The sequence below is a fragment of the Oncorhynchus mykiss genome, chromosome 12, assembly GCF_057628025.1.
Source record: "Oncorhynchus mykiss isolate SJ-2025 chromosome 12, ASM5762802v1, whole genome shotgun sequence".
NCBI classification, from domain to species: Eukaryota; Metazoa; Chordata; class Actinopteri; order Salmoniformes; family Salmonidae; genus Oncorhynchus; species Oncorhynchus mykiss.
This window is the reverse complement of record NC_143033.1, coordinates 80,117,433-80,143,253: the sequence shown is the minus strand read 5'-3', so window position 1 is coordinate 80,143,253 and position 25,821 is coordinate 80,117,433. Positions and strand designations below refer to the sequence as shown.

The 25,821-nt window shown below is 42.9% G+C and overlaps 2 protein-coding genes and 1 pseudogene across 2 annotated transcripts; all 3 read left to right on the top strand.

The window, feature by feature from the left end:
- Positions 1 to 53: 53 nt before the first annotated feature.
- Positions 54 to 1,418, top strand: LOC110539169 (WD repeat-containing protein 74 pseudogene; annotated as a pseudogene).
- A 241-nt stretch (positions 1,419 to 1,659) lies between these two features.
- Positions 1,660 to 9,494, top strand: LOC110538311 (tetraspanin-16). The gene is made up of 8 exons (XM_021625043.3): positions 1,660 to 2,215; positions 2,881 to 2,966; positions 3,318 to 3,515; positions 3,678 to 3,752; positions 3,902 to 4,009; positions 4,144 to 4,299; positions 4,382 to 4,465; positions 9,352 to 9,494. Exons 1-8 carry the CDS (start codon positions 2,128 to 2,130, stop codon positions 9,415 to 9,417), a joined length of 861 nt encoding a protein of 286 aa, XP_021480718.1. The 5' UTR covers positions 1,660 to 2,127; the 3' UTR covers positions 9,418 to 9,494.
- A 2,329-nt stretch (positions 9,495 to 11,823) lies between these two features.
- LOC110538312 (tetratricopeptide repeat protein 39A) lies at positions 11,824 to 25,004 on the top strand. Its single transcript, XM_021625044.3, has 18 exons — positions 11,824 to 12,388; positions 13,363 to 13,467; positions 13,982 to 14,113; positions 14,925 to 14,983; positions 15,075 to 15,151; positions 15,928 to 15,992; positions 16,287 to 16,386; positions 16,505 to 16,570; positions 16,823 to 16,931; positions 17,120 to 17,187; positions 17,483 to 17,542; positions 17,698 to 17,859; positions 18,083 to 18,174; positions 18,293 to 18,413; positions 18,540 to 18,651; positions 18,869 to 18,983; positions 19,392 to 19,508; positions 24,063 to 25,004. Exons 1-18 carry the CDS (start codon positions 12,354 to 12,356, stop codon positions 24,172 to 24,174), a joined length of 1,707 nt encoding a protein of 568 aa, XP_021480719.2. The 5' UTR covers positions 11,824 to 12,353; the 3' UTR covers positions 24,175 to 25,004.
- Positions 25,005 to 25,821: the final 817 nt, after the last annotated feature.

Sequence of the window (25,821 nt, the reverse complement as noted above, 5' to 3'; positions counted from 1 at the left end):
AAGTTCTCTCTAAAATAGTTCAATCTGTGTGGTGTCCATCCGCTGTTTGAATTTCTTTCTTTAGTGTCTCTGCTCAGAAAGGATGCAAAACGGAGATTCACCACAGCACAGAGAATAACATGTTAGAATTTTTGTTTTGTTGACAATATTTTTGTTCTTTTTCATGGCAGACAAAAGTCAAGTGTGCTCAGTATGGGTGGGATCGGAAACAGGGATATTAAAAGGAGTGAGCCTATCCAAAAAACAGGCTTTCAACTTCTGTGAGATGAGCTGCCCGAGCCTGGACCAGGAAGTGTGTGTCGTAGGCTGGGAGATCAACATGAGACTGAGGTACTGGTGGGGTCTGTGAATGGCACAGTGAAGACATTTAGCACAGAGAAGGGCATCTTCGCTGAGACCAGACAGTGTGTGGAGAGCACCCAGGGCAGGTTCACAGGACTTGCCGTCAGACAGTGCTCTGATCACGTGTGTGGAGACTGAACTGCTGAGGGTCTGGAAGGAGGGCAGCATAGACATAGTTGAGATAAATGCTGGGACGAATGTTTGTCGGATGTGACAGAATCCCTCACAGTGCAACCAAGTGGCCACGAGGGAAGGAGAATGACCTAAAGGTCTGGGATCTAGAGAGTCCTGAAACACCCATTTTCACCTCCGAGAATGTACGTAATGACTTGCGAATGCCAGAGTGGGTTAGAGACATGGCCTTCATCCCAGACTCCGACAAGATCGTCACCTGCACAGGTTGATTCACCACCAGGTGCGAGTGCATGACCCAGCCTCTCCCCAGAGGCTTCCGGTTCTGGAGGCTCATTTTGGGGAGTACCCCCTCACAGCCCTCTCCCTCCCTGCCAACCAAGACAGTGTTGTAGTGGGCAACACACATGGAGAACTCGCCATCTTAGTTTTGCGGAAAGGTCTGGTGCGTGGGTGTTTGAAGGGGCTGGCAGGAGGAGTGCGGGGGCTGCAGTGCCACCCCTCTCCCTCTGGTGGCTTCCTGTGGTTTGGATCACTTTATGAGAGTACACAGCCTGGAGGACTGCTCCCTACAGCACAAGGTGTATCTGAAGTCACTACTCAACTGTGTGCTTCTGTCCAGCAAAGATCTAGAGCTGAGCAGATCAGCAGTAATCGGAGCTGTGGAGGAAGTGAAAGAAGAGGAAGCTGAAGTGGATGAGGTGTGGGACACTATGGAGATGATAAAAGACCAGGCGAAGAACAGTGCAACAGAAGAAGAGGAAGCAGTAGTTACAGGTGTAGAGAAGACTACGAAGAAAAGAAAAGTGGTCAAATGACCCGCAGTGGAGAGCTTAAGGAAAGGGCTGTGCTCTGAGAAACGGAGAAGATCTAGAGGTCTGCCAAAAGTCTGTGTTGCAGATGTACAGAATGTTTTCCTGATGAGTCTGTACTGCAATAGCTGTAGTTTTCCTTTAAACTAAACTCACTCTGGAATTGTTGGCATGCCCTTCTATACCAACTTCCTTGAAATGTAGCTAACATAAATGTTATATTATTATTTTTGGCAACAAAAAAGTGTATTGAATGTACAATATCCCCAGGGCTATTACAATATCTTATAGAACTCTGAACATGATTGGTTATTGTAAGTGTGTGTGTGATAGTGCAACGCCCCTAATAAAACGACCGATGACGTCTGGTTTCAAATGTAAAAAATTAAAACGCAGCACAGAGTTGCTAAACCCAGAGGCGCAACATCGCGAGAATTCCGAGAACGCTTGCGAAACAGACAATCGACCAGGCAGGGGTTTGTGGTTTAAATAGTCAATGAGAGAAGTGAAATCTAAAGGCACAATGTAGATTCGAGGCAATGTCTTAAGTAGTTGAACATGTTATTACTCCAACCTCGTGAAAGTGACAAACGGACACGTTTTCATTTTCGTCAAAAAAACAACTTTAAGGAGTGCATTTGATTTTGACGGCCTGCATATGCGCATTTCGGCGCGAGACGACCGTTCGAGCCTATGGCGTTTTCTAGCATGAGTTTCGCTAGCAACGTCGCCATGACATCGCCTACAAGTGTGATCGTGGATTTCTATTGGAGAAGCAGTTTTAGCCTTTCTTCATACTGTACTGGTTTTGACCGCAGTGTGTTGTGACTGGACAGAGAATATGACACCTGTTGGCCAGGCAGACACAGACAGTTGGCAGCAAGTAGGCCTTAATAGCAGTAGGCCTAAATCGTCTGGACCTATTAAAAGTAAGGACAGACGGGAACGTTAGCTCGCTAGCTAAAATGGCGCTAGCTAGATAGCTAATTTAACTATAACCTCTAAACATAGAGGGTAGTCTAGCTAAGTTAGCTAACTACCAGTAACAAGCGATCCATGGTCAGGTCACTAACGTTAGCTAGCTACAATAGCTAGTCTAGCTAGGCTAATAGTTAGCTAGCCACGTTCCACGTTAGTTAGCAAACACTAGCCAGCTCGAACTGATCGTTAATGTTAGTTATTAAAGGGAGAATCTGGGATTGGTACATCCATTTTTGTATCCATATTTTTAATTAGTGATACTATTAGATCACTATTTACTCTTGAAGAATATAACTCATACATTTATCATGAGCTTAACATTAGTTAAATTGCTTTACCACATTCAAACCCAAAATTGAATAAGCATATATATTCTATTGTTTGTAAACAATGTACATTTAAACAAACTCTGTATAGCTTCAAAACATGGTTAACATTTGGATCTATTGGATGGTCAGCCCTGGCATCCATAGCTCCATCTTTGAATTTGAGACTGGTTACATTTCTTCAGTCCCATCTCTCAGCTGTTTACCAAAAATGTGTCTCATTAGCTAGTATTATTATAAGCCTATCCTGTTCTGTATAATTTTGTCGTTTTCTCCTTTCATTATAGAAGGTCGAACTTGCAAAATGGCTAGACATGACAAACTGTACACATGGATGCGGTATTTGATGTTGCTGCTTTGTGTGATACTTGTTGTAAGTAGCTAAATGTTGTCTAGCTGGCAAACAAAGCCCAGTTGAACTGTCTGTGTTTGAAATGCAAATAATGAACATTCTTCTATAATCGATAATGTAAACTGTTCTTGGCTAGCTATAGAAATATAGTCACCCTCTCATAAAACCGAGGTTTGTGAATGCATTGCAAAAGTCAAACACACAGAAGAAGACAGCAACTGCTGTTGTTGTCATTGTAATATTACCTATCCTGAGAAATCCATCTGGCAAAACATAGAAGAAAAAAAAACAGGCCAAAACAACTCAAATGCAATTTATTAGAAGATTATTTTTTTAAATGAAAGAACACCACCATCCTTCTCTCCCCTCCAGATAAGTGGCTTTGTGCTGCTGGGACTTGGCGCATGGATTAGATATGGAGCAGCTACGTTTGTGGATGTCCTGGGCCCCTACTCGTCTCAGCTCATCTACATCAGCTACATCTGTATTGGTATGGGCTCAGTGCTGTCTTTCACGGGTCTCATCGGCTGCTGTGGGGCTTGGAAAGAGAACCGCTTCTTTATCATGCTGGTGAGAGTCAACAGTTGTGCAGTCAATTTCAAGGCACCAGACAATAATTGTCTTACTGTGTTATACTACTGCAGAGTTGTAAATGTCCCACTCTTTTCACCCGGCAAGCTTCAATAAGAGGCAACATTTTCACTATCTCTGCATTTTTTGTACCCTGAACAGTTTTTCTTCATCGTGACAATGCTATTTGTTGCTGAAATCATTGGGACTATTTTTGTCTTGACGTACCGGAATCTGGTAAGAATAAATGAACATGCTGAAATCTGTATCATCAAGTAGGCGAACCTATATCGTAATTTAGAGCCCTGTAAATTATTGAATTATTTGTATGATATAGCCTAGCCAGGCTATGCCTTTCAATAAGCTGTGATGTCTATATGTGACAGGTTAGCTTAGTGGTACGTGATGCAAGCAAGAATTCCCTGATGACTGTCTATATGGGCCCAGCGGCAACAGACCCAATCTCAACAGCATGGAACACAGTCATGGTCAAGGTGAGAAGCTCTAATGGGGATAGGTCCAAATAGGCTTGGCTTTACTATTTGGTTCCTTTGATCACCAGAGCATTCCAGACAGTAGTTATTACAGCTAATGTCTTTGATGTCTTTATTGGTTTTTCATCTCTTAGTTCAAATGCTGTGGTTTTGAGAACTCGACTGTAGATTTCAAGGGCTCTGTGTTCAGTACAACCACGGGTTTGAACTACCCTAAGACTTGCTGCGTGAACAAGACCCTTGCAGACTGTGACGGTATCACCATCACTCCAAGTCTGATCCAACCACAGGTAACTCACTGCACTGTTGTATCAGTCTGTGCTCTAAGGCTGTAAAGCCTTAAGCCAAATGCCCCCTTTGTGTTTCCCCCAGAGCTGCTTTGGTAAGGTCATCACAGTGATCAGAGAGCAGAGTGTCATCCTGGGATCAGCAGCTGGCTGCATATGTATGATGGAGGTATGGTATGGGAGAATTTCAATTGGTTTTGCTTGACTCCTTGCGTCGTCTCCTCCACCCTCTCCTCACCTGATGAAAAGATGGCGCCGAAGAACATGGCTGACGTTTTACATTCTCCCAACCAATTGTGCTATTTTGTTAGTTGTTTTGTGTAACTTATTTTTTTAAACTTATTGTGTACATAATGTTGCTGCTGACCGAAAATAACTTCTGGATATCAGAACAGCGATTACTCACCACGGACTGGAAGAAACTTTTTCCTTTAACGAGCACAACAAGAAGGATATCCTGCTTTCACTGGAACAGGCCCAGATCCCCGCCTTTTGCGTGAAGAAAAGATGAAGGAAAAGGGGCCGCAGATCGGGCAGCCTTCTGAGAATCCGTAGGCGAGCGAGTAAACTCCCACTACCATCCGTTCTTGCGGATGGTAGTGCAATCATTGGAAAATAAAATTGATGACCTACGATTAAGATTATCCCACCAACGGGACATTAAACTGTAACATCTTATGTTTCACCAAGACGTGGCTGAATGACGATACGGACAATATAGAGCTAGCGGGATTTTCCATGCACCGGCAGAACAGAGACGCTACCTCTGGTAAGAGAAGGGGTGGGAGTGTGTCTTTGTCAATAACAGCTGGTGCGTGATGTCTAATATTAAAGAAGTCTCGAGGTATTGCTCGCTTGAGGTAGAGCACCTTACCTTATGATAAGCTGTAGACCACACTATCTACCAAGAAAGTTCTCATCTATATTATTCGTAGCCATCTATTTACCACCACAGAACGAAGCTGCCACTAAGACCACTCTCAACCAACTCTATAAGGCCATAAGCAAAGAAGAAAATGCTCACCCAGAAGCGGCGCTCCTAGTGGTCGGGGACTTTAATGCAGGCAAACTTAAATCAGTTTTACCACATTTTTACCAGCATGTCACATGTGCAACCAGAAAGAAAAAAAATCCAAGACCACCTTTATTCCACACACAGAGATGCATACAAAGCTCTCCCTCGCCCTCCATTTGACATATCTGACCATAATTCTATCTTCCTGATTCCTGCTTACAAGCGAAAACTAAAACAGGAAGTACCAGTGACTCGCTCAATACGGAAGTGGTCAGATGACACGGATGCTACACTACAGGACTGTTTTGCTAGCACAGATTGGAATATGTTCCGGGATTCATCCAATGGAATTGAGTAGTACACCACTGTCGTGACGTTGTATTAATTAATGTGACAACTGCTGCTCGTCGAATGATTAAAAGTTTATAATTACCTGATTAAATGAATCGGGCAATTAACTCATTAACCTGGCACACCATGTTAAAGTTTGGTTATATTTCACAAATTAACTCAAAGAATATCAGAATATCGATTTTACAACAGTCGCTAATCAATCAATTTCCTCTACAGTCTCATTCTGAACGTCGCATAATCCGTGAATCTGCACAAACCCAAGTCTCACCAAATAAGTCCGTACCACACCAATTGAGTTGATTATTTATTTGCCAACAAGCTAAAATTATCATATAAGATACACAAACACACAGTCTAGGCTATTGATTAGAACTTAGTACGATAAAACAGGTCCCTAGCGGGCCAACACAATATGACACGTGTAACAGAATGGGGATTTCAAAAGGGAGAGAGAGTGCATGAGAGAAAAAAAACACACTTGGGTGCATTTGTCAGCTATGCTTATTTTAACCCTAACCTTGCCTCGAACTACCGCTCTTATGGTTCAGAATATAATGATGTAATTACGTGTTGAAGGTCTCAGATGGGTGTCGCTGCGTGGACCGGATTCCGACTTCTCTGATGACGGTCCATCTTCACTTACCGGGTGTAACTCTCTGTTTCTCCTCACAATGTCAAATTGCTCTGAAAAGTGGTTTTCGGAGGAGGGCTAATCAGCCGTGTGGATGGTTCCAGCATGGGAAGGAAAACAGTGTAGACACACAATTCATTGGAGAGTGGTGACCAGGTGGTCCTGCTTGAATTTACCCCGTTTAGATACAGCTACTCATCCATAATATAGGTTGTTAAAAGGTTCCTTTGTCTTCTTCAACCTTGTGTTGCGTTTTGGGTTTGCTGACCACTCAGACCTTGGCTGCAGCTCAGGGTCCCTTAGTCTAATATGTTAATTCTTAACTCATGTTTTATACCCTGGGGTCAGAAATGGCCGTTTCCGCCTTTAGGGCAATTCTCTTGCCGTACCAAGTTACAAGGCAAGGTCTGGATTTTACTCAGATCCAATTTAGACAACTAACTTCACATTTCATCTTTACAAAAACATTATCTTTGATCTGGACATTTTCCACACAACGTACAATATGCAAACAGTAAGCACATATTAGGAAAACTCTTAAAGTTACAATGTTTTTGTTATACCGTCGTCCCTTAACTTTTAATAACATAACAAAAACAACATTATTTTCATATTCCATCTATCATCATTACCACCATTGTGACTGACGAAACCTATTGTCCCAAAGTCCATTTATTGCATGTTCTGAGGCCGGTTCTCCATAGTGACAGGACAAAGGAATTTTGTCTACTGCCTTAAGATTTACAATGAGCGTGAGGTGTCATAAAACCCCCCCATCTCCATACCTCTCGATCTCTTCCCCTCTGGTGGGTGTGAGAGATCTCTCTGTAGGATTGTGGTCCACGGTAACCTGACCCGAGGAGGCCAGTCATGACACCACCTCAGTCAATGGCTTCATCAATAAGTGCATCGACGACGTTGTCCCCACAGTGACTGTACGTACATATCCCAACCAGAAGCCATGGATTACAGGCAACATCTGCATTGAGCTAAAGGCTAGAGCTGCCGCTTTCAAGGAGCAGGAGACTAATCCGGACACTTATAAGAAATCACGCTATGCCCTCAGACGAACCATCAAACAAGCAAAGCGTCAATATAGGATTAAGATTGAATCCTACTACACCGGCTCTGACGCTCGTCGGTTGTGGCAGGGCTTAAACTATTACGTCCTACAAAGGGAAACCCTGACGTGAGTTGCCCTGTGACGCAAGCCTAGCATACGAGCTAAATGCCTTTTATGTTCGCTTCGAGGCAAGCAACACTGAAGCATGCACGAGAGCACCAGCTGTTCTGGATGACTGTGTGATAACGCTCTCGGTAGCCGATGTGAACAAAACCTTTGAACAGGTCAACATTCACAAAGCCGCTGGGCCAGACGGATTACCAGGACGTGTACTCAAAGCATGCGCGGACCAACTGTCAAGTGTCTTCACTGACATTTTCAACCTCTCCCTGACCGAGTCTGTATTACCTACATGTTTTGATCAGACCACCATAGTCCCTGTGCGCAAGGAAGCAAAGGTAACCTGCCTAAATGATTACGGCCCCGTTGCACTCACGTCGGTAGCCATGAAATGCTTTGAAAGGCTGGCTGGTCACAGCATTCTCCTGGACACCCTAGACCCACTCCAATTCACATACCACCCCAACAGATCCACAGATGACCCTAACCCTAATGCTAAACCCTTCCCCCTCAGGAGACTGAAAAGATTTGGCATGGATCCCCAGATCCTCAAAAGGTTCTACAGCTGCACCATCAAGAGCATTCTTACCGGTTGCATCACCGCCTGGTATGGCAACTGCTCGGCAACTGTAAGGCGCTACAGAGGGTAGTGCGAACGGCCCAGTACATCACTGGGGCCAAGCTTCCTGCCATCCAGGACCTATATAATAGGTGGTGTCAGAGGAAAGCCCATAAAATTGTCAAGAGACTCCAGTCACTCTGCTGCAGCACGGCGAGCGGTACTGGAGCGCCAGGTCTAGGACCAAAAGGCTCCTCAATAGCTTCTACCCCCAAGCCATAAGACTGCTGAACAGCTAATAAAATAGCCACCGGACAATTTACATTGACCCCCCCTCCCTTTTGTACACTGCTGCTACTCGCTGTTTATTATCTATGCATAGTCACTTCACCCCCACCTACATGCACAATTTACCTCAACTAACCTGTACCCCCGCACACTGACTAGGTATCGGTGCCCCCTGTATATAGCCTCGTTATTCTTATTGTGTTACTTTTTATTATTACTTTTTATTTTAGTCTACTTGGTAAATATTTTCTTAACTCTTCTTGAACTGCACTGTTGGTTAAGGGCTTGTAAGTAAGCATTTCACGGTAAAGTCTCCACTTGTTGTTTTCGGCGCATGTGACAAATAAAGATTGATTTGATTTTGATTTGACCTCTTTAAAACATTTCAAAAGTAATCGAGGAGAGGAAACGTGTAAAAAAAAAAAAAAAAAACTCTTTCTCCACTAGCTCGTCATCAGGCAGATGATGTTTACAGAGAAGGAATCGCAAAATACGTGTAAAGTGGTAAAAATACATTTGGATAAAAAGATTAGGAACGTAGAATTTTAAAATCTGTGCATGCTTTTCTCCTCTGAGTAAACAGCTGATTCAAAGGGGGATTGGCAGATTTCAAAACACTTCGCAGAGGATGCACTTCAGTATCCTTTGCCGAACAAAGTAATTGAGGAAGGGAGCAAACTCCTCTGTTTGCTTACTAACGAATTGCAACTGTCCTTAACCACTTATCGGTTTCCCGGGTCACGGAGGAGTTGAGGAGTGGACTTTTGCCTAATTGAGAATCTCCCTATGAGTTACACTGCTCCCTCAAGGTCTTCTGGAGAACTTTAACCTCTCTCAGACCCAAGGACCATTGCTAAAAAGAACTGCACTTTTTAAAGCATAGTAATGCTTTTTCTACAGTAGCTCACCATTAGGCCATAGAGTATTCTTAGTTTGAGAGCTATCTATTCTATAGCAATTGGTTGCTGAATAGATAATGTTGCTTGGCTTCAAGTCCTTGTTTTCCTGTCCGCTCCTCTTTGCAGTTATCCTCCATGATTCTTGCCATGGTTTTGTTTGTGAAGTTGGGGCTCATGAGGCATCCATGGTGAAGCCAAAGGGTCCATTCACACCTGGAGGACACCAACAACCCCCACAGGCAACAATAAAGTTCTGCTAAATGATAAAAGTTTGTGTGTTTTCCTTAGTTGAAATTGTATCTGTTATTTTGGTTATATAAAAAATGTAATATATTATTTTTAAAGCTATGTACTTTGTTTTCACTGGGAAGGGGAAACCTAGTCAGTTGTACAACTGAATTCATTCAACTGAAATGGGTCTTCCTCATTTAACTCAACCCCTCTGAATCAGAGAGGTGCGGGGGGCTGCCTTAATTGATGTCATCGGCACCCAGGGAGCAGAGTGTTGGGGGTTAACTGCCTTGCTCAAGGGCAAAAATGAAGATTTTTACACTTTGCCAGCTCAGGGATTCGAACCAGTGACCTTTCAGTTACTGGCCCAATGCTCTTAACTGCTCGGCTACATGCTGCCCCAATGTTATGTTCAATTCCAACAGAATGTGTAATCTGCAATCGTCTCAGTTTAATTTTAGTGCTCACAAATATGACAACAGCACCCTCATGTGAAATGATTAATTAGTGAAGTGTAGAGAGAAGACATTTTTAAGGTGACTTGATATGCAATAGCTGCTTCTATTTAAACAAAATAGCTGATTGATGTAGATCTATTTTTTTTGCTTTGATTATGTTTTATTTATCTATGCATCTATTGCCACTATTGTTCAAAAGGTGTAGAATATGTCTTATTCAAAAAGTTACACTTGAAGGCCACATCTAAAATCCCTGTGTTTACAGGACTGTCTTTCCACATCACAAGGGATTTTGTGTATGACTTTGGCTTCCTCATGCTTAATCAATCTTTATTGGAAGGAGACCAACAACATGTACTAAACAGGCAAACATCACATTACAGTTAACAAAAACAGATTACCGACCATGTCGAATCCCACCGTACCTTCTCCGCTATGCAATCTGGTTTCAGAGCTGGTCATGGGTGCACCTCAGCCACGCTCAAGGTCCTAAACGACATCATAACCGCCATCGATAAGAGACAGCCGTATTATCGACCTGGCCAAGGCTTTCGACTCTGTCAAACACCACATTCTTATTGGCAGACTCGACAGTCTTGGTTTCTCAAATGATTGCCTCGCCTGGTTTACCAACTACTTCTCTGATAGAGTTCAGTTTGTCAAATCGGAGGGCCTGTTGTCCGGACTTCTGGCAGTCTCTATGGGGGTGCCACAGGGTTCAATCCTCGGGCAAACTCTCTTCTCTGTATACATCAATGATGTCGCTCTTGCTGCTGGTGATTCTCTGGTACACCTCTACGCAGACAACATTCTGTATATTTTTTTATTTTACCCCTTTTTCTCCCCAATTTCGTGGTATCCAATTGTTGTAGTAGCTACTATCTTGTCTCATTGCTACAACTCCCGTACGGGCTCGGGAGAGACGAAGGTTGAATGTCATGCGTCCTCCGATACACAACCCAACCAGCCGTACTGCTTCTTAACACAGCGCCCAGCCAACTCGGAACTCGGAGTACCACAGTGAGTCATAACCCCCATAAAACGGGGAAATTATTACAATTGTTTTTCCACATTTAATTTTTCCCATAGGGGATTTTAGAAACACTTCAAATAAGGGCTGTGTTTCGTGAAGGCTTACCCTGGCGTGACGTTTTGTAAATCTCTCTAGGACAAGGTAACTTTTATCAATAACCTCGCATGTATTTACCTCCCAAAAATGAAAAGCTAATAAACTGCTAATGTGGCTGTCATAAAGAACTACAAATGCCATGATGATCTGGACGAGAAGGTACGAATCTCTGGATTAACTATCTAAAGTTAGTTAAATGTAGTAATTCCTAAATTGGCTAAATTTCTTTTAATAGACAATTCTGTGAACTGTTGTGCAAGTTTTAAATTGACACAATAACTGTTAGTAAAGGTGTCAGCTACAGATGAAGTGCAGGAGTGTGCGGAGATTTGTAGTTTTGCAAGATGTCTACTTTGATGCTAATTAGCATTTTCGAATCTGAGTGTAAATAGAGCCGAATATATTGATAAAATTCACCTTGTGGTTTTATGGTACTATGACACCACTGTGGGGCTCTATATAACTTCAGTGAGAATGGAATTCATTTGAACTGGTGTTTACTTTTAGGGTTTTCCATCTCCAGTGAGTTATACAGTTTACAGAACAGTGTTAATATGTAAAGGGTCACATATAAGAGAGGCTTGGCATGTGACATTTTCCTGAGTCAAACAACACAAGTAATATATTCCCGAATTAATTACTTAATACAAATGTAGGCTGTTAGAAAACTGCAGTTTCTTATCCTATTATTTTGCCAAGCTATGCATAAAATGGGCCATGGCCATATTATAGACCAATGACTAATAAACGAAGAAATAGCCATGTTGACGTTGAGCCATTATGTATGTTCTTTGATTAAAGGTTATGGCAGGTTTGCAAAGTGTTCGTGGCATTGAGCCGGTTTTGTCTGGAAGGGATACAGCTTTTGTCAAAACATTTTCGTAGCAGTTTTAGGAGAACTTACGCAGCAGGTTAGGATAATTAGGTTAAGGTTACGAAAATGTTTAGGGTTAGCTAAAATGCAACAAATAAACAAAAAATATATACTTTTGACGTCCATTTGACAAAAGCAATATCCCTTCTAGACATTACCCATTGAGCCTGCGGATGTTGAAGGAGGAGTCGATTCAGTTCTCGTTTATTTTCCCACACCGCTTTCGAGCACTTGACGCTTCTCTGCTACTCTTCTTCTCAAGTTACAATCCCAACACGATTCCACAGCTCAATGCAACTTCTGTTCTTAACGCGGAATCAATCAACCCTCCACCCAGCTTGTTTTTAAGACAATTCGCTAGTTAATGTTTTTTCTCAAACCCTTCTGAGTAGGCTACTTTTCGACAGGTGTTTTGGGCAGAGTGCCCGGAAGAAAAATGTCAAATGGGAAAGATGCACCTGCGGCAGCGAAGTAAGTTTCAACGTCGTGAAAGCTTGGCCTACCGCACTGAACTTTTTAAACATTTATATATCTTGGTTGTTCGGTTTATATAGTTATTCAACGTCAATTTAATTAATGTAAATACGCAGCTCTGTTTTATATATTGTCAATACAAGTACTTACTGATCAAATAACTCAGTTACATTACTTTATTCGGAAGTTATTTTAAAGGTTATTTTCCTCTTTACATTGGTGTTGTGTTGACATTGAGATGGACAGGGTCAGGATGGTAGTTTAACAATTAATATTTTGTGAGGGTTTATTTCATGTCTAATCAAATAATTCAATAAAAGACCAGTCAATGCTTGAATAGCTGAAGATATCTTATTTATTTTAGAATGACTCTCCTCCTTTCTAACTTATTCCTGTGAAGTGAAGTGTAGTTTTAGTTTAGTGCATGTTTATTTAATGTTTCCACGAATATCACGTTTTTTGTTGAACATATGTTTTATGTTGATGAGCTATTTGTGGAGGGAGAAATCCACTGTAGTGTTATCTTGAAGTCATACAAGAAGGCAGGTTTTCTTAGATCATCTTGCAGCTAATTTCTAAGAGTTCTGACTCTAAATAAATGCGTACATTTGAGAATTTTTCACAGGACTAGATTGGCCGAAAGGATTTTCTTAAATTTTATTTTTACTGTGCGTCGGAGAGCTTCAGATCCATCCGTGCCAGGTTTTAATGTTATGTGTACAAGTACAAGGAAATGCCTTTCTTGCATGCTCTGAACCCAACAATGCAGTAATGAAGGTAAAAGACACTATGAGCGGTGTGTGCAGACTGCTGTGAACAGGTGGGTGCATGTGTATTGACACGGTTACAGGCTACTTACCTATGGGCCATAGAGCCCTTCCATTACCTATTTTCTTTCTCTCAGGAAGAGCGACGATACTAAAGCTGATTCTTACTGTCATGTAACCATTGTAGTGTGTGTGTGCGCGCAGCTCCTCACCGATGACCCTGCAGGTGTGCCTTGAGGAGTGTATGGAGGCCCTGGACCTCTTCCTCAACAACCACTTCAGTGAGAGCCTGGACAAACTGCGGCCACGGTAACAGTGCCACTCTCTCTGGACTAAAGTGGGCTTCAAACTCTCCATTGGCCAATTAGCATGTAGAGGGTGTCTTGAGGTATATTTGTGCAGCCTTTAGCCATTTGTTGTTGAGTGGTGTGTAACTTAGTGCAGCATCAGCGCTGTTGAGGTGTGATGTATTGTGGTGTAGTACAGTGAAGTGTCACACTTCCTTCTACCCATGGCATCAGGCCTCTTCACTTCTCCAGGATATGGAGTGTTTACTGAAGCTGACGCCCAGGGCTCAACGGGCAGAACGGAGGCCCTGGAAAATAAACACCATACTGCTGGAGTGAAATAGGAAAATAATCAGGTGTCTTGTTGGCTACTCTGTCTTTCCTCATTACTAATAGGGTAAAGCCAGTCTCTATATTGGAAGAAAGCCACATTTTTTTCTAAAGGAAATTAAAATGTTTGCTGGACGATAAATACTTGCTGTTTTCTGATTGTCAGTGAGGTGTGTATGATGATGATGTTGTGTGTTGCATTGAAGGGCGAAGGAGAGCATGTACCATGCTCTGATCTACGCCACTGTGCTGGAGATGCAGGCTATGATGACCTTCCAGCAGGATGACATCGTCAATGCAGGCAACACCATGAAGAGTGCCCAGGAGGTCTGCCAGAGGTGAGGATGCTACTATACATGGACACTCATCTTTAACACATTAGTTCATATTATAGACACAAGCAACACCCAGAAAAGGGAAATAGAGGGAAATCCTGGAATACTCTGACAGTTGGTCTGGCCTCTAACATTGAGGCCTAATATACCACTAGAGCTATTAGTCTCCTGTCCATCAGCCATAACCTGCAGGCAAATGAGAGCATTTACATGTCAACCAGGTCTCTTTGCGCCCCGGCTGGAATTTGCCTGTGTTTGCATGGCCAGAGCAGCTCTATTGATGGCCTACAGCAGTGGTATTCAACTCTTACCCTACGAGGTCAGGAGCCTGCTGGTTTTCTGTTCTACCTGAGAATGAATTGGCAGGTGTAAATCAGTCACTGGTTTTAGATGGGAACAATAAAAACAATCACTGAAATTGGCTTCGAAGTCCAGAGGTGAGTTTGAGGAGCCTACAGCACAGGTGTCAAACTCATTCCATGAAGAGCCGAGTGGCTGCTGGTTTTTGCTCCTCCCTTGTACTTGATTGATTAATTAAGGTCACTAATTAGTAAGGAACTCCCCACACCTGGATGTCTAGGGCTTAATTGAAAGCAAAAACCTACAGACACTACACCCTCCATGGAATGAATGACACCCCTGGCCTACAGTAAGCAAGGACACTTGAGATTGCTGGAGATGGCTGAAAGGCTGTTGTGTGTTATTATAATGTTCCACATTAATGCCCATGTGATTAACATGAGAAACATGCATTGCTCAATGAGATGTCATCTTTTTTAGTCTTACACTCATAGATGGTCTCATTTCTTCTTAGGTTTCGACGAAAGACCCCTAGTAATATCAGTAAATCACCTGGAGAGCATCTAACTGAAGGTAAGAGCGCTTTTATAATTGGGCATCTCAGCCTATTATTATGGCAGGTTTCAAATAGCCACTGACCGGGTGTGTGTGTGGGGGTTTGCAGAGCAGCTCCAAGCTCTCCATGCTGATGCGTGTTATGCTGAATGCTTGCTCCAAAGGGCTGCTCTCACCTTCCTACAGGTAAGACGGGTCCTCCTGTCCTCCACTCTAAATCTTACTGATCCTGGTTAATGACACTGCTGATGTTTCGTTTAGCAATTATGCACAGGTAACTGCCAAAATAACGAAACACTTGAGTAAATGAGGGATACAAAGTATATTGACAGCAGGTGCTTCCACACAGGTGTGGTTTTCTGAGTCAATTAAGCAATTAACATCCCATCATGCTTAGGATAATGTATAAAAAGGCCTTGTTGCCCATTAGAAGAAGAGATCACTTATTTTGAAAAAGGGGTCTCAAGGGAGCATAAAGGCTTTAAAGTGGGTGCATGTGTATGTCTGTCTCTCAATCATCAGATCTCAACCCCATGTAACCCTTATTGGAGATTCTGGAGCGGCGCTTGAGACAGCGTTTTCCACCACCATCAACAAAACAAAAAATTATGTGATTTTTCGTGGAAGAATGGTGTTTCATACCTCCAATAGAGTTCCAGACACTTGTAGAATCTATACCAAGATGCATTGAAGCTGTTCTGGTGGCCCTATTAAGACACTTTATGCTGGTGTTTCCTTTGTTTTGGCCGTTACCTGTATGTATGATAACTGTATCCAACTGATTAGATAGTGGTCGATGGAACGCATTCTAGTTGTTTGCCTTCCTGCTTCTTGGTGTTTTGAGTGTGTATAGTTTTTAAAGAGGTTTCCCCTGTCCTCTCATTCATTTGTGAATACAGTACATTACTGTCTCACCAGTTGACACCTTTTGTTAAAATGTTTTATTTTCCCTCTTCCTTAAGGATGAGAACATGGTGAGTTTTATCAAAGGAGGAATCAAAGTACGCAACAGTTACCTGATTTACAAGTAAGTTTGCAGGAGAAAGGGCAGAAATGGTTCTCACATTAAACAGGCTCACACAGTGTGATTGTGAATCAACAGCTGGAGTCAATAATTATGTTTACCAAATTATGCACTGCTATTACAATAAGACTGTGCTCAGTTGTTGAAACAATCATGGTAATTTTCACCGGTAAGTGTGTCGTTAGTCATTTAGATGTGTTTTTATTGCTTAATAATCAGGCATTATTACAGCCTATAATAATATGATGTATAATCATGTTAGACTATGAATGACATAATTGCCTTTTTATGATACAGGGAGCTGCACACCTTCATACAGTCAAACAGCTCTCTCCAAGGACCCAACCACATTCACTTAGAGGGAGGGGTGTCTTTTGGGATCGGAGCATTCAACTTGGTTTGTCCCACCATCATCCCCGTATTCCATTAATGGTCTATTTGGTAGATCATTGCGTGTTTTAGCACACGTCAGTCAGACCTTATGCTGTATCACAGGATTCTGTACTGTCTTCCAGACTCTTTCCATGTTTCCACCTCGGTTACTCAAAGTTTTAGAGTTTGCTGGCTTCTCTGGAGACAAGGTATAGTTGCTCATTCTAACTCATGTCTAGAAAGTGACTGGTTTACAGCAGGGCTGCCCAACCCTGTTTCTGGAGAGCTAGCCTGCTGTAGTTAATTAACATGATTCACCTTAACAAGCAGGTCATTATTATAGTCCGGTTTGCTAGATGCTCTACATGACAGCAGCTCTAAAGGAACAGCGTTGGGCAGCCCTGCTTTACAGGTTGTCTCAGTCTGCCCCGTCTCACTATATATTGTATGTTTGTGTGCAGGAGTATGGTCTGTCCCAGCTGAATGATGGGGCCACTACAAACAATCTGCGCTCCATGCTGTGTGCCTTGCTGTTGCTCTGTTACTACACCTTCCTCACCTTCATACTCGGTATTCTACTCTTCACAACCAGGAAGTGAATGGAGATCACAAATTACTTGGCTGTTTGGAAATGACACAATTACATATAACATACACGCATGTGTGAAAGAGCGAGAGATAAAGAACGAGAGGGTAGACTGTGAGTTTCTGGTTTTGTCCATACACAGCATCTTATTCAGTTCTTTATCACTCTACAGGGACCGGTGAGGGGGACGTGGCTGATGCTGAGAAGCTGCTGAAGCCTTTCCGGCTCCGCTACCCACAGGTGAGTGACACTCCTCCCCAGGCTCTCACCCAGCCCAAAGCAAACTCAACTCTGTATGGAACACAATGTGTACCGATACCAGCAGACTTCTGGGCAAACACAATCTAAAGTAATAGGTTTACAATGTGGGCGTAATGTGGGTAAGTAATGCACTGACCATGCGTAGGCCATTTAGTCAGAGGAGGTGCTTATGCTTGAGCTACCATTGTGTAAGTGTGTCATTTTACAAGTGCTAGTCACCAACAAATTATTATGTTATCAGAGAATGTTTACATTTCTCTCCACTTCCCTTCAGGGGGCCATATTTCTCTTCTTTGCAGGCAGGGCTGAGGCAATCAAGGGGAACATTGATGAGGTGAGCCTCAAACTACATGTCTATGCTATTTTTGTTATCTGTCTGTTTTTCCAGTCATATTTAGCAGTGGTGTTTGTATTGATAGGCCTAGAATGAGATCAGTGTGTGCCTGTGGTTTGCTGGTGGGGGGTACTGTAATGACGATATGTCACCAGGCGGTGGTGCTGTTTGAGGATGGCTGCAAAGCTCAGCAGCAGTGGAAGCAGTTCCACCACATGTGCTACTGGGAGCTGATGTGGTGCTTCACCTACAAGTGCGTGTGGAGGATGGCCTACTTCTACGCTGACCTACTGAGCAATGAGAGCCGCTGGTCCAAGGCAAGAGAGTGTGCTGTAGTGTTGAGTACAGCCTAGAACCCAATTTAAGAAGAAAAACACTTGTGCAGACACTCTTAATTGAACCCAGGCAATGGTTTTGACCTGCCCACCAACTATGGCTTTTAAAGCCAATGATGCATTTTTATCCCCACAACAGACTTGACATTATTAAACTCTGCTTACTGTATGGCTGGGTCCTGACTACGGCTCATCTTTCCTTCAGGCCATGTATGTGTACATGAAGGCTGCTTACCTGAGCATGCTTGCTCCGGGGGAGGCTAGGCCTTTTGGGGAAGATGAGGTGGAGCTCTTCAGGTAAACACATGTTCATCACAACAAAAACATATAACTTGAAGTTCCCCAGTCCCATTTCATTTTGACCACCCCTCTTTCCTGGCCCCTTCTCTTTTTCTGTCTTTGCCCGCTCTCTTAGACAGGTGTCCACCTTCAAGCAAAAGATAGCAGGGAAGTCTCCACCCACAGAGAAGTTTGCCATTCGCAAGGCTAGACGTTACAAAGCTAGCTGCCCAGTGAGGCTCCCAGTACCTGTGCTGGTGAGACCCCACAAACACGCATGCGCAAAGCTGCATAAAGACATGCACAAATCTGTTGCTAAAATGGTGAGGGTCACTTGTATTTGTGTGGTTCTGACAGTATTCTCTCTTGCTACACTTCTGTAGGAGATGATGTACATGTGGAACGGCTTTTCCATGATCAGCAAGCGGCCAGAGCTGACCGAGGGCATGCTGCAGACACTGGTGGAGGCAGAGCGCATCCTACTGGAATCTCCCGGTACTGCAACATGTCTGGGGCTAACCAGTTTCAGGCAGTCAGACTGAACTGGGCCAAACCAGCCTGCTTGTCTACGCTGGTCATGAAGCAATAACCACTGTTATAATATCACCAAAATTGAATGGATAAAGACTGAATCTACACACATTCTGCTTGAGCCTGTGTTGATGAGTAATTTTGAATGCATGGTTTTATCATCTGTGTTTTGTTTTGGAAGTGAATGAGTATTCAATGGATGACCGCTGTGTGATCCACCTACTGAAGGGGCTGTGTCTGAAGAACCAGGGACACATTCGGGCTGCAGAGGAATGCTTCAACAAGGTGTACAACAGGTGACGTTGGGAGTCTTTTAGTCCGGGTATCTTTCATTTATACACACCTGGAATCTGTGTGTTACATAACAAAATGGTAAATGCATGCCGAAGCATACGTATTATGTTTGCTGAGAGGTTCTAAAATTAATTTATTGGTTTATTCGGATCGCCATTATTCTTCCTTAGGTCCAGAGTGTCACTTTTAACAAGCTCATCCATGCCAAAAGGAAATATTTTCAGTATTTAATCAATGTGTTCTTTGTTTTGATTAAACCACAATGTTTTATGATAGACCTCATAGCAGTGAAATGCACTCTGAATAATGTCTAGAGATGTTTTTTTTTTAGAACAGTCAGTGATATTTAAACATGCTCTTTGTAAATGACTAAGAGGTTGTTAATATGCCGTCTGTTCTCTAACCTCCAGTGAGAAGAAGATCAAGTTTGACCATTACCTGGTGCCCAACGCTCTGCTGGAGCTCAGTGTGGTCTACATAGACACGGGCCGCAAGGAGGAGGCCATCAAACTACTGGTGAAAGCCAAGTGAGTCATCTCTTACTGGTTGTTCCAGTACAGCCTGCAAGCTGTTGTAGGATCTAGCAGGCTTAAATTCCAGCTTGACATGAAAAAAACTTATTTAACTAATGAAGATTCTGTTGATTGGTTAGTTGAAAAGAATGGCACTGGAGGAGATGGATGCTGTTTTATGGGCTCCTAACCAATTATTTAACTTATTTTGACCCGAAAAGAGCTTCTGGATATCAGAACAGCGATTACTCACCTCGAACTAGACAGATTTTTTTCTTTAACGAGTATTCCAGATACCCAACCAGGCCCAAATCCCTGTCATTCGCGCAAAGAGAAGATGCAGATACAGGGGATGCCTCTACCATCTGTCCTATTGGCCAACATGCAATCATAGCAGAATAAACTGGATGAGCTCCGTTCAAGACTATCCTACCAAAGGGCCATAAACTGTAATATCTTGTGTTTCAGTCGTGGCTGAACTACGACATGGATAATATACAGTTGGCTGGTTTTTCGTGCACTGGCAAGACGGAACAGCTGCCTCCGGTAAGACAAGGGGTGCCAGTCTGTGTCTATTTGTCAATAACCACTGGTACACAAAATCAAATAAAGGAAGTCTCTATAAAAATGCTCGTATCATGATAAGCTGTAGACCACACTATTTACCAAGAGTTTTCATCTGTATTTTTCGTAGCTGTCTATTTACCACCACAAACCGATGCTGGTACTACGATCTCACTCAACAAGCTGTATAAAGCCATAAGCAAACAAGAAAATGCTCATCCAGAGGCGGCGCTCCTAGTGACCGGGGACTTTAGTGTAGGGAAACTTAAATCCGCTTTACCTAATATTTCTACCAGCATTTTACATGTGCCACGAGAAAAGAAATAACCATGCCATCATTACTCCACACACAGAGATGTGTACAAAGCTCTCCCTCGCCCTCAATTTGGCAAATCTGACCATAAATCTATCTTCCTGATTACAAGCAAAAACTAAAGCAGGAAGTACCAGTAACTCGCTCAATACAGAAGTGGTCAGATGCTAAGCTACAGGACTGTTTCGCTAGCACAGACTTGAATATGTTCTGGGATTCTTTCGATGGCATGGAGTACATCACATCAGTCATTGGCTTCATCAATAAGGGCATCGATGAAGTCGTCTCCACAGTGACCGTACGTACATACCGCAACCAGAAGCCATGGATTACAGTGAGCGGAGCTTTCAAGGAGCGTGACTCTAACCCGGACCCTTATAACAAATCCCGCCAGCTTTGAAAGGCTGGTCATGGCTCGCCTCAACACTATCATCCCAGAAACCCTAGACTGACTCCAATTTGCATGCCGCCCCAACAGATCCACAGATGACACAATCTCTATTGCACTCAACACTTCCCTTTCCCACCTGGACAAAAGGAACACCTACTTGAGAATGCTGTTCATTGACTACAGCTCAGTGTTCAACACCATAGTGCCCTCAAAGCTCATCACTAAGCTAAGGACCCGGGGAATAGACACTTCCATCTGCAACTGGATCATGGACTTCCTGACGGGCCTCCCTCAGGTCGTAAGGGTAGAAAACAACACATCTGCCATGCTGATCCTCAACACTGGGGCCCGCAGGGGTGCGTGCTCAGTCCCCTCCTATACTCCCTGTTCACCCACGACTGCGTGGCCAAGCATGACTCCAACACCATTACGTTTTCACACAACGGTGGTAGGCCTGATCACCCACAATGATGAGACAGCCTATAGGAAGGAGGTCAGAGACCTGGAAGTGTGGTGCCAGGAAAACCTCTCAACGTAATCAAGACAAAGGAGATGATTGTAGACTACAGGGAAAGGGCCGAGCACACCCCCATTCTCATTGACGGGGCTGTAGTGGAGCAGGTTGAGCTTCAAGTGCCTTGGTGTCCACATCCCCAACAAACTATCATGGTCCAAACACACCAAGCCGGTTGTGACAAGGGAACGACAATGCCTATTCCCCCTCAGGAGACTGAAAAGATTTGGCATGTGTCCTCAGATCGTCAAAGTTCTACAGCTGCACCATCGAGAGCATCCTGACTGGTTGCATCACCGCGTGGTATGGCAACTGCTCTGCTTCCGACCGCAAGGCACTAGACTAGAGGGTAATGCGTACGGCCCAATACATCACTGGGGCCAACTTCCTGCCATCCAGGACCTCTATAACAGGCAGTGTCAGAGGAAGGCCCTAAAAATGGCCAAATACTCCAGCCACCCTAGTCATAAACTGTTCCCTCTGCTACTGTACGGCAAGTGGTACCGGAGCGCCAAGTCTAGGTCCAAAAGTCTTCTGAACTGCTTCTACCCCCAAGCCATAAGACTGCTGAACAGCAAGTAAAATGGCTACCCAGACTATTTGCATGGACTATTTGCTACTCACTGTTTATTATCTATGCATAGTCACTTTACCCCTACCTACAGTTGAAGTCGGAAGTTTACATACACCTTAGCCAAATACATTGAAACTCAGTTTTTCACAATTCCTGACATTTAATCCTAGTAAAAATTCCATGTTTTAGGTCAGTTAGGATCACCACTTTATTTTAAGAATGTGAAATGTCAGAATAGTGATTTATTTAAGCTTTTATTTCTTCACATTCCCAGTGGGTCAGAAGTTTACATACAGTCAATTAGTATTTGGTAGCATTGCCTTAATCAATTTAAACTTGGGTCAAATGTTTTGGGTAGTCTTCCACAAGCTTCCCACAATAAATTGGGTGAATTTTGACCCATTCCTCCCGACAGAGCTGGTGTAACTGAGTCAGGGTTGTAAGGCCTCCTTGCTTGCACACGCTTTTTCAGTTCCGCCCACACATTTTCTATAGGATTGAGGTCAGGGCATTGTGATGGTCACTCCAATACCTTGACTTTGTTGTCCTTAAGCCATTTTTCCAGAACTTTGTAAGTGTGCTTGGGGTCATTGTCCATTTGGAAGACCCATTTGCGACCAAGTTTTAACTTTCTGACTGATGTCTTGATGTTGCTTTAATATATCTACATCATTTTCCCTGCCTCATGGTGCCATCTATTTTGTGAAGTGCACCAGTCCATCCTGCAGCAAAGCACCCCCACAGCATGATGCTGCCACCCCTGTGCTTCCCACTTGTGATGGTGTTCTTCGGCTTGCAAGCCTCCCCCTTTTTCCTCCTAACATAACGATGGTCATTATGGCCAAACAGTTCTATTTTTCTTTTGTCAGACCAGAGGACATTTCTCCAAATGTATGATCTTTGTCCCCATGTGCAGCTGCAAACTGTAGTTTGGCTTTTTAATGGCGGTTTTGGAGCAGTGGCTTCTTCCTTGCAGAGCGGCCTTTCAGGTATGTCGATATAGGATTCGTTTTACTGTGGATATAGATACTTTTGTACCTGTTTCCTCCAGCATCTTCACAAGGTCCTTTGCTGTTGTTCTGGGATTGATTTGCACTTTTCGCACCAAAGTACGTTCTTCTCTAGGAGACAGAACGCGTCTCCTTCCTGAGCGGTATGATGGCTGCGTGGTTCCCATGGTGTTTATACTTGCATACTATTGTTTGTACAGATGAACTTGGTACCTTCAGGCATTTGGAAATTGCTCCCAAGGATGAACCAGACTTGTGGAGGTCTACCATTTTTTTTTCTGAAGTCTTGGCTAATTTCTTTTGATGTTTTCATGATGTCAAGCAAAGAGGCACTGAGTTTGAAGGTAGGTCTTGAAATACATCCACAGGTACACCTCCATTTGACTCAAATTATGTAAATTAGCCTTTCAGAAGCTTCTAAATCCATAACATAATTTCTTGAATTTTCCAAGCTGTTTAAAGGCACAGTCAACTGTGTATGTAAACTTCTGACCCACTGGAATTGTGATACAGTAAAATAATCTGTCTGTAAACAATTGTTGGAAAAATTACTTGTGTCATGCACAAAGTAGATGTCCTAACCGACTTGCCAAAACTATAGTTTGTTAACAAGAACTTAGGTTGGAGTCATTAAAACCAGTTATGTGAACTTCTAACTTCAATTGTACATGTACCTATTACCTCAACTAACTTGTACCGCCGCACATTGACTTGGTACCGGTACCCCCTTTATATAGCCTCGTTATTTTGTTGCTCATATTTTTTACTTTAATGTATTTAGTAAATATTTTCTTATTCAACAACGAAGTTACCAGAAATAAGAGTTACGTGCTTGTAAGTAAGCATTTAATGTTGTCTACCTACACCTGTTGTATTCGGCGCATGTGACAAATAAAATTGTATTTGAATTGGTTGCATTGAGGCCAGACTGGAACAAAATCCTGCACACTATTTTGTTCTACAGGACCAGGGTTGGTGACTGCTGCAAGGTAGTTAGCTCCAAAAATATTAGGACAGTGACTTTCTATTTTGGCTCTGTACTCCAGCACTTTGGATTTTACATTATACAATGACTGAGGATTTGATACAGGTTAAAGTACAAAGTGCTGGAGCGCCAAGACATGTCACTGTCCCAATGCTTTTGGGAAATGTTGTTACTATGTCTTACTCATGATTCCTATCCACTTTGTTCTGTTCCCTCAGAACTAACTACAAGGAGTACTCCATGGAGTCACGCACCCAGTTCAGGATCCATGCTGCTCTCTCCAAACTCAAGGCTGACACTAGTGACCAAGATGAAATCACACCACTGTAGTATAACAGGTGTCATTGTGCTGAGCAAGCACTGGACTTGCTTCCCCTGCCATCTGTATATGCTCCAGGAAGACTTGCTCTCTTTTTCATCCTCAGCCACTTTGATCACTGCCTCCCAAATGTTACTTGCTTTGTGGTGAAAGTCTCCGTCCATCATGGATGGTGGTCTCTCCCTGATTAAAACACTTGAGTTTTGAATGGGAGTTGGTAGAAGTTGCCTCTACCTGCTGGTTCTAGATCAGAGGCATTTTATCCACCTACTGGGTGATGAACACCTGTGGTTAGGTTCAGATTCTATCTTCAGTGTTTCAATGTGTGGTACTTACATCACTGTACTGGTTACCCATAACAGTAGTTGGGAGGCAGTTGCTCAAAACAATTTGAATACAGTATATCCACTTTTTTTGTGGGGGAAAACATGTTGAAATGAACTTAACAATGTAAGTAATGTTTGGATATGTGAGGTATAGTTTTGCTTTTAACTTCTCCAAAAGTGATTGAGTATTACTGTAAGCATTTTGACAAAAGCATCCCTTTGGTGATAACTGAATAAGACAGACAAATGACATTGCTTTGATCCCTGAGTTATTTTAACAAATGTATTAACATTTATGTAGAAGGACCTTTAATAATCAATAGGTCATGCTACATTTGTTTTATGTAGTTGTCCCTGCTGCAATGTACAGAGGAAAGTAGAGTCAGTTGAAATAAGTTTAACCTCTGATAGTGTAAACATTATTTTAAGTAATGAATGTCAATCAAGACCTTGTACAAAGAAAGGTGTGGTTAAACAATTTGAAAAACATGATTAAATATGTCCATTTGCTAGAAGCCCTCATTGTTTTATATTTTACTGGAACGTATCTGAAAGAGTGTAACCCATCCTTGTCCAGATTGCCCTATAAATAACACACTGATTAAGAGGTGACTTTACAGATAAAGATGTATGACTGGTACCTACACGGAGTGTACAAAACATTATGGACACCTGCTCTTTGCCTGACAGACTGACTGCGCTATGATCCCTTATTTATGAAGGGGAGGAGACGGGTTGAAGGATTTTTAAGCCTCGAGACAATTGAGACATGGTTTGTGTATGTGTACCATTCAGAGGGTGAATGGGCAAGACACAATATTTAAGTGTCTTTGAACAGGGTATGGTACTGGCTGCCAGGCACACCAGTTTGCCAAAAAACTGCAACGCTGCTGGATTTTTCACATTTAGGTTTCCTGTGTGTATCAAGAATTGGTCCACCACCCAAAAGACATCCAGCCAAATTGACACAACTGTGGGAAGCATTGGAGTTAACATTGGCCATCAACCCTGTGGAACGCGTTAGACACCTTGTAGAGTCCATGCCCTGACAAATTAAAGCTGTTCTAAAGGCTAAAGGAGGTGTAACTCAGATATTAGGAAGGTGTTCTTAATGTTTTGTATACTGTGTATAAACTTACCTGCTACTTCCTTGATGAACTTAATCAGTGGATCATGACATCTCACCCAGTGTCAATCATGGGGCAGCAGGTAGCCTAGTGGTTAGAGCGTTGGGGCAGTAACTGAAAGGTTGCTGGATTGAATCCCCAAGCTGACAAGGTAAAAATCTGTCGTTCAGCCCCTGAACAAGGCACTGTTCTCCAGTAGGTTGTC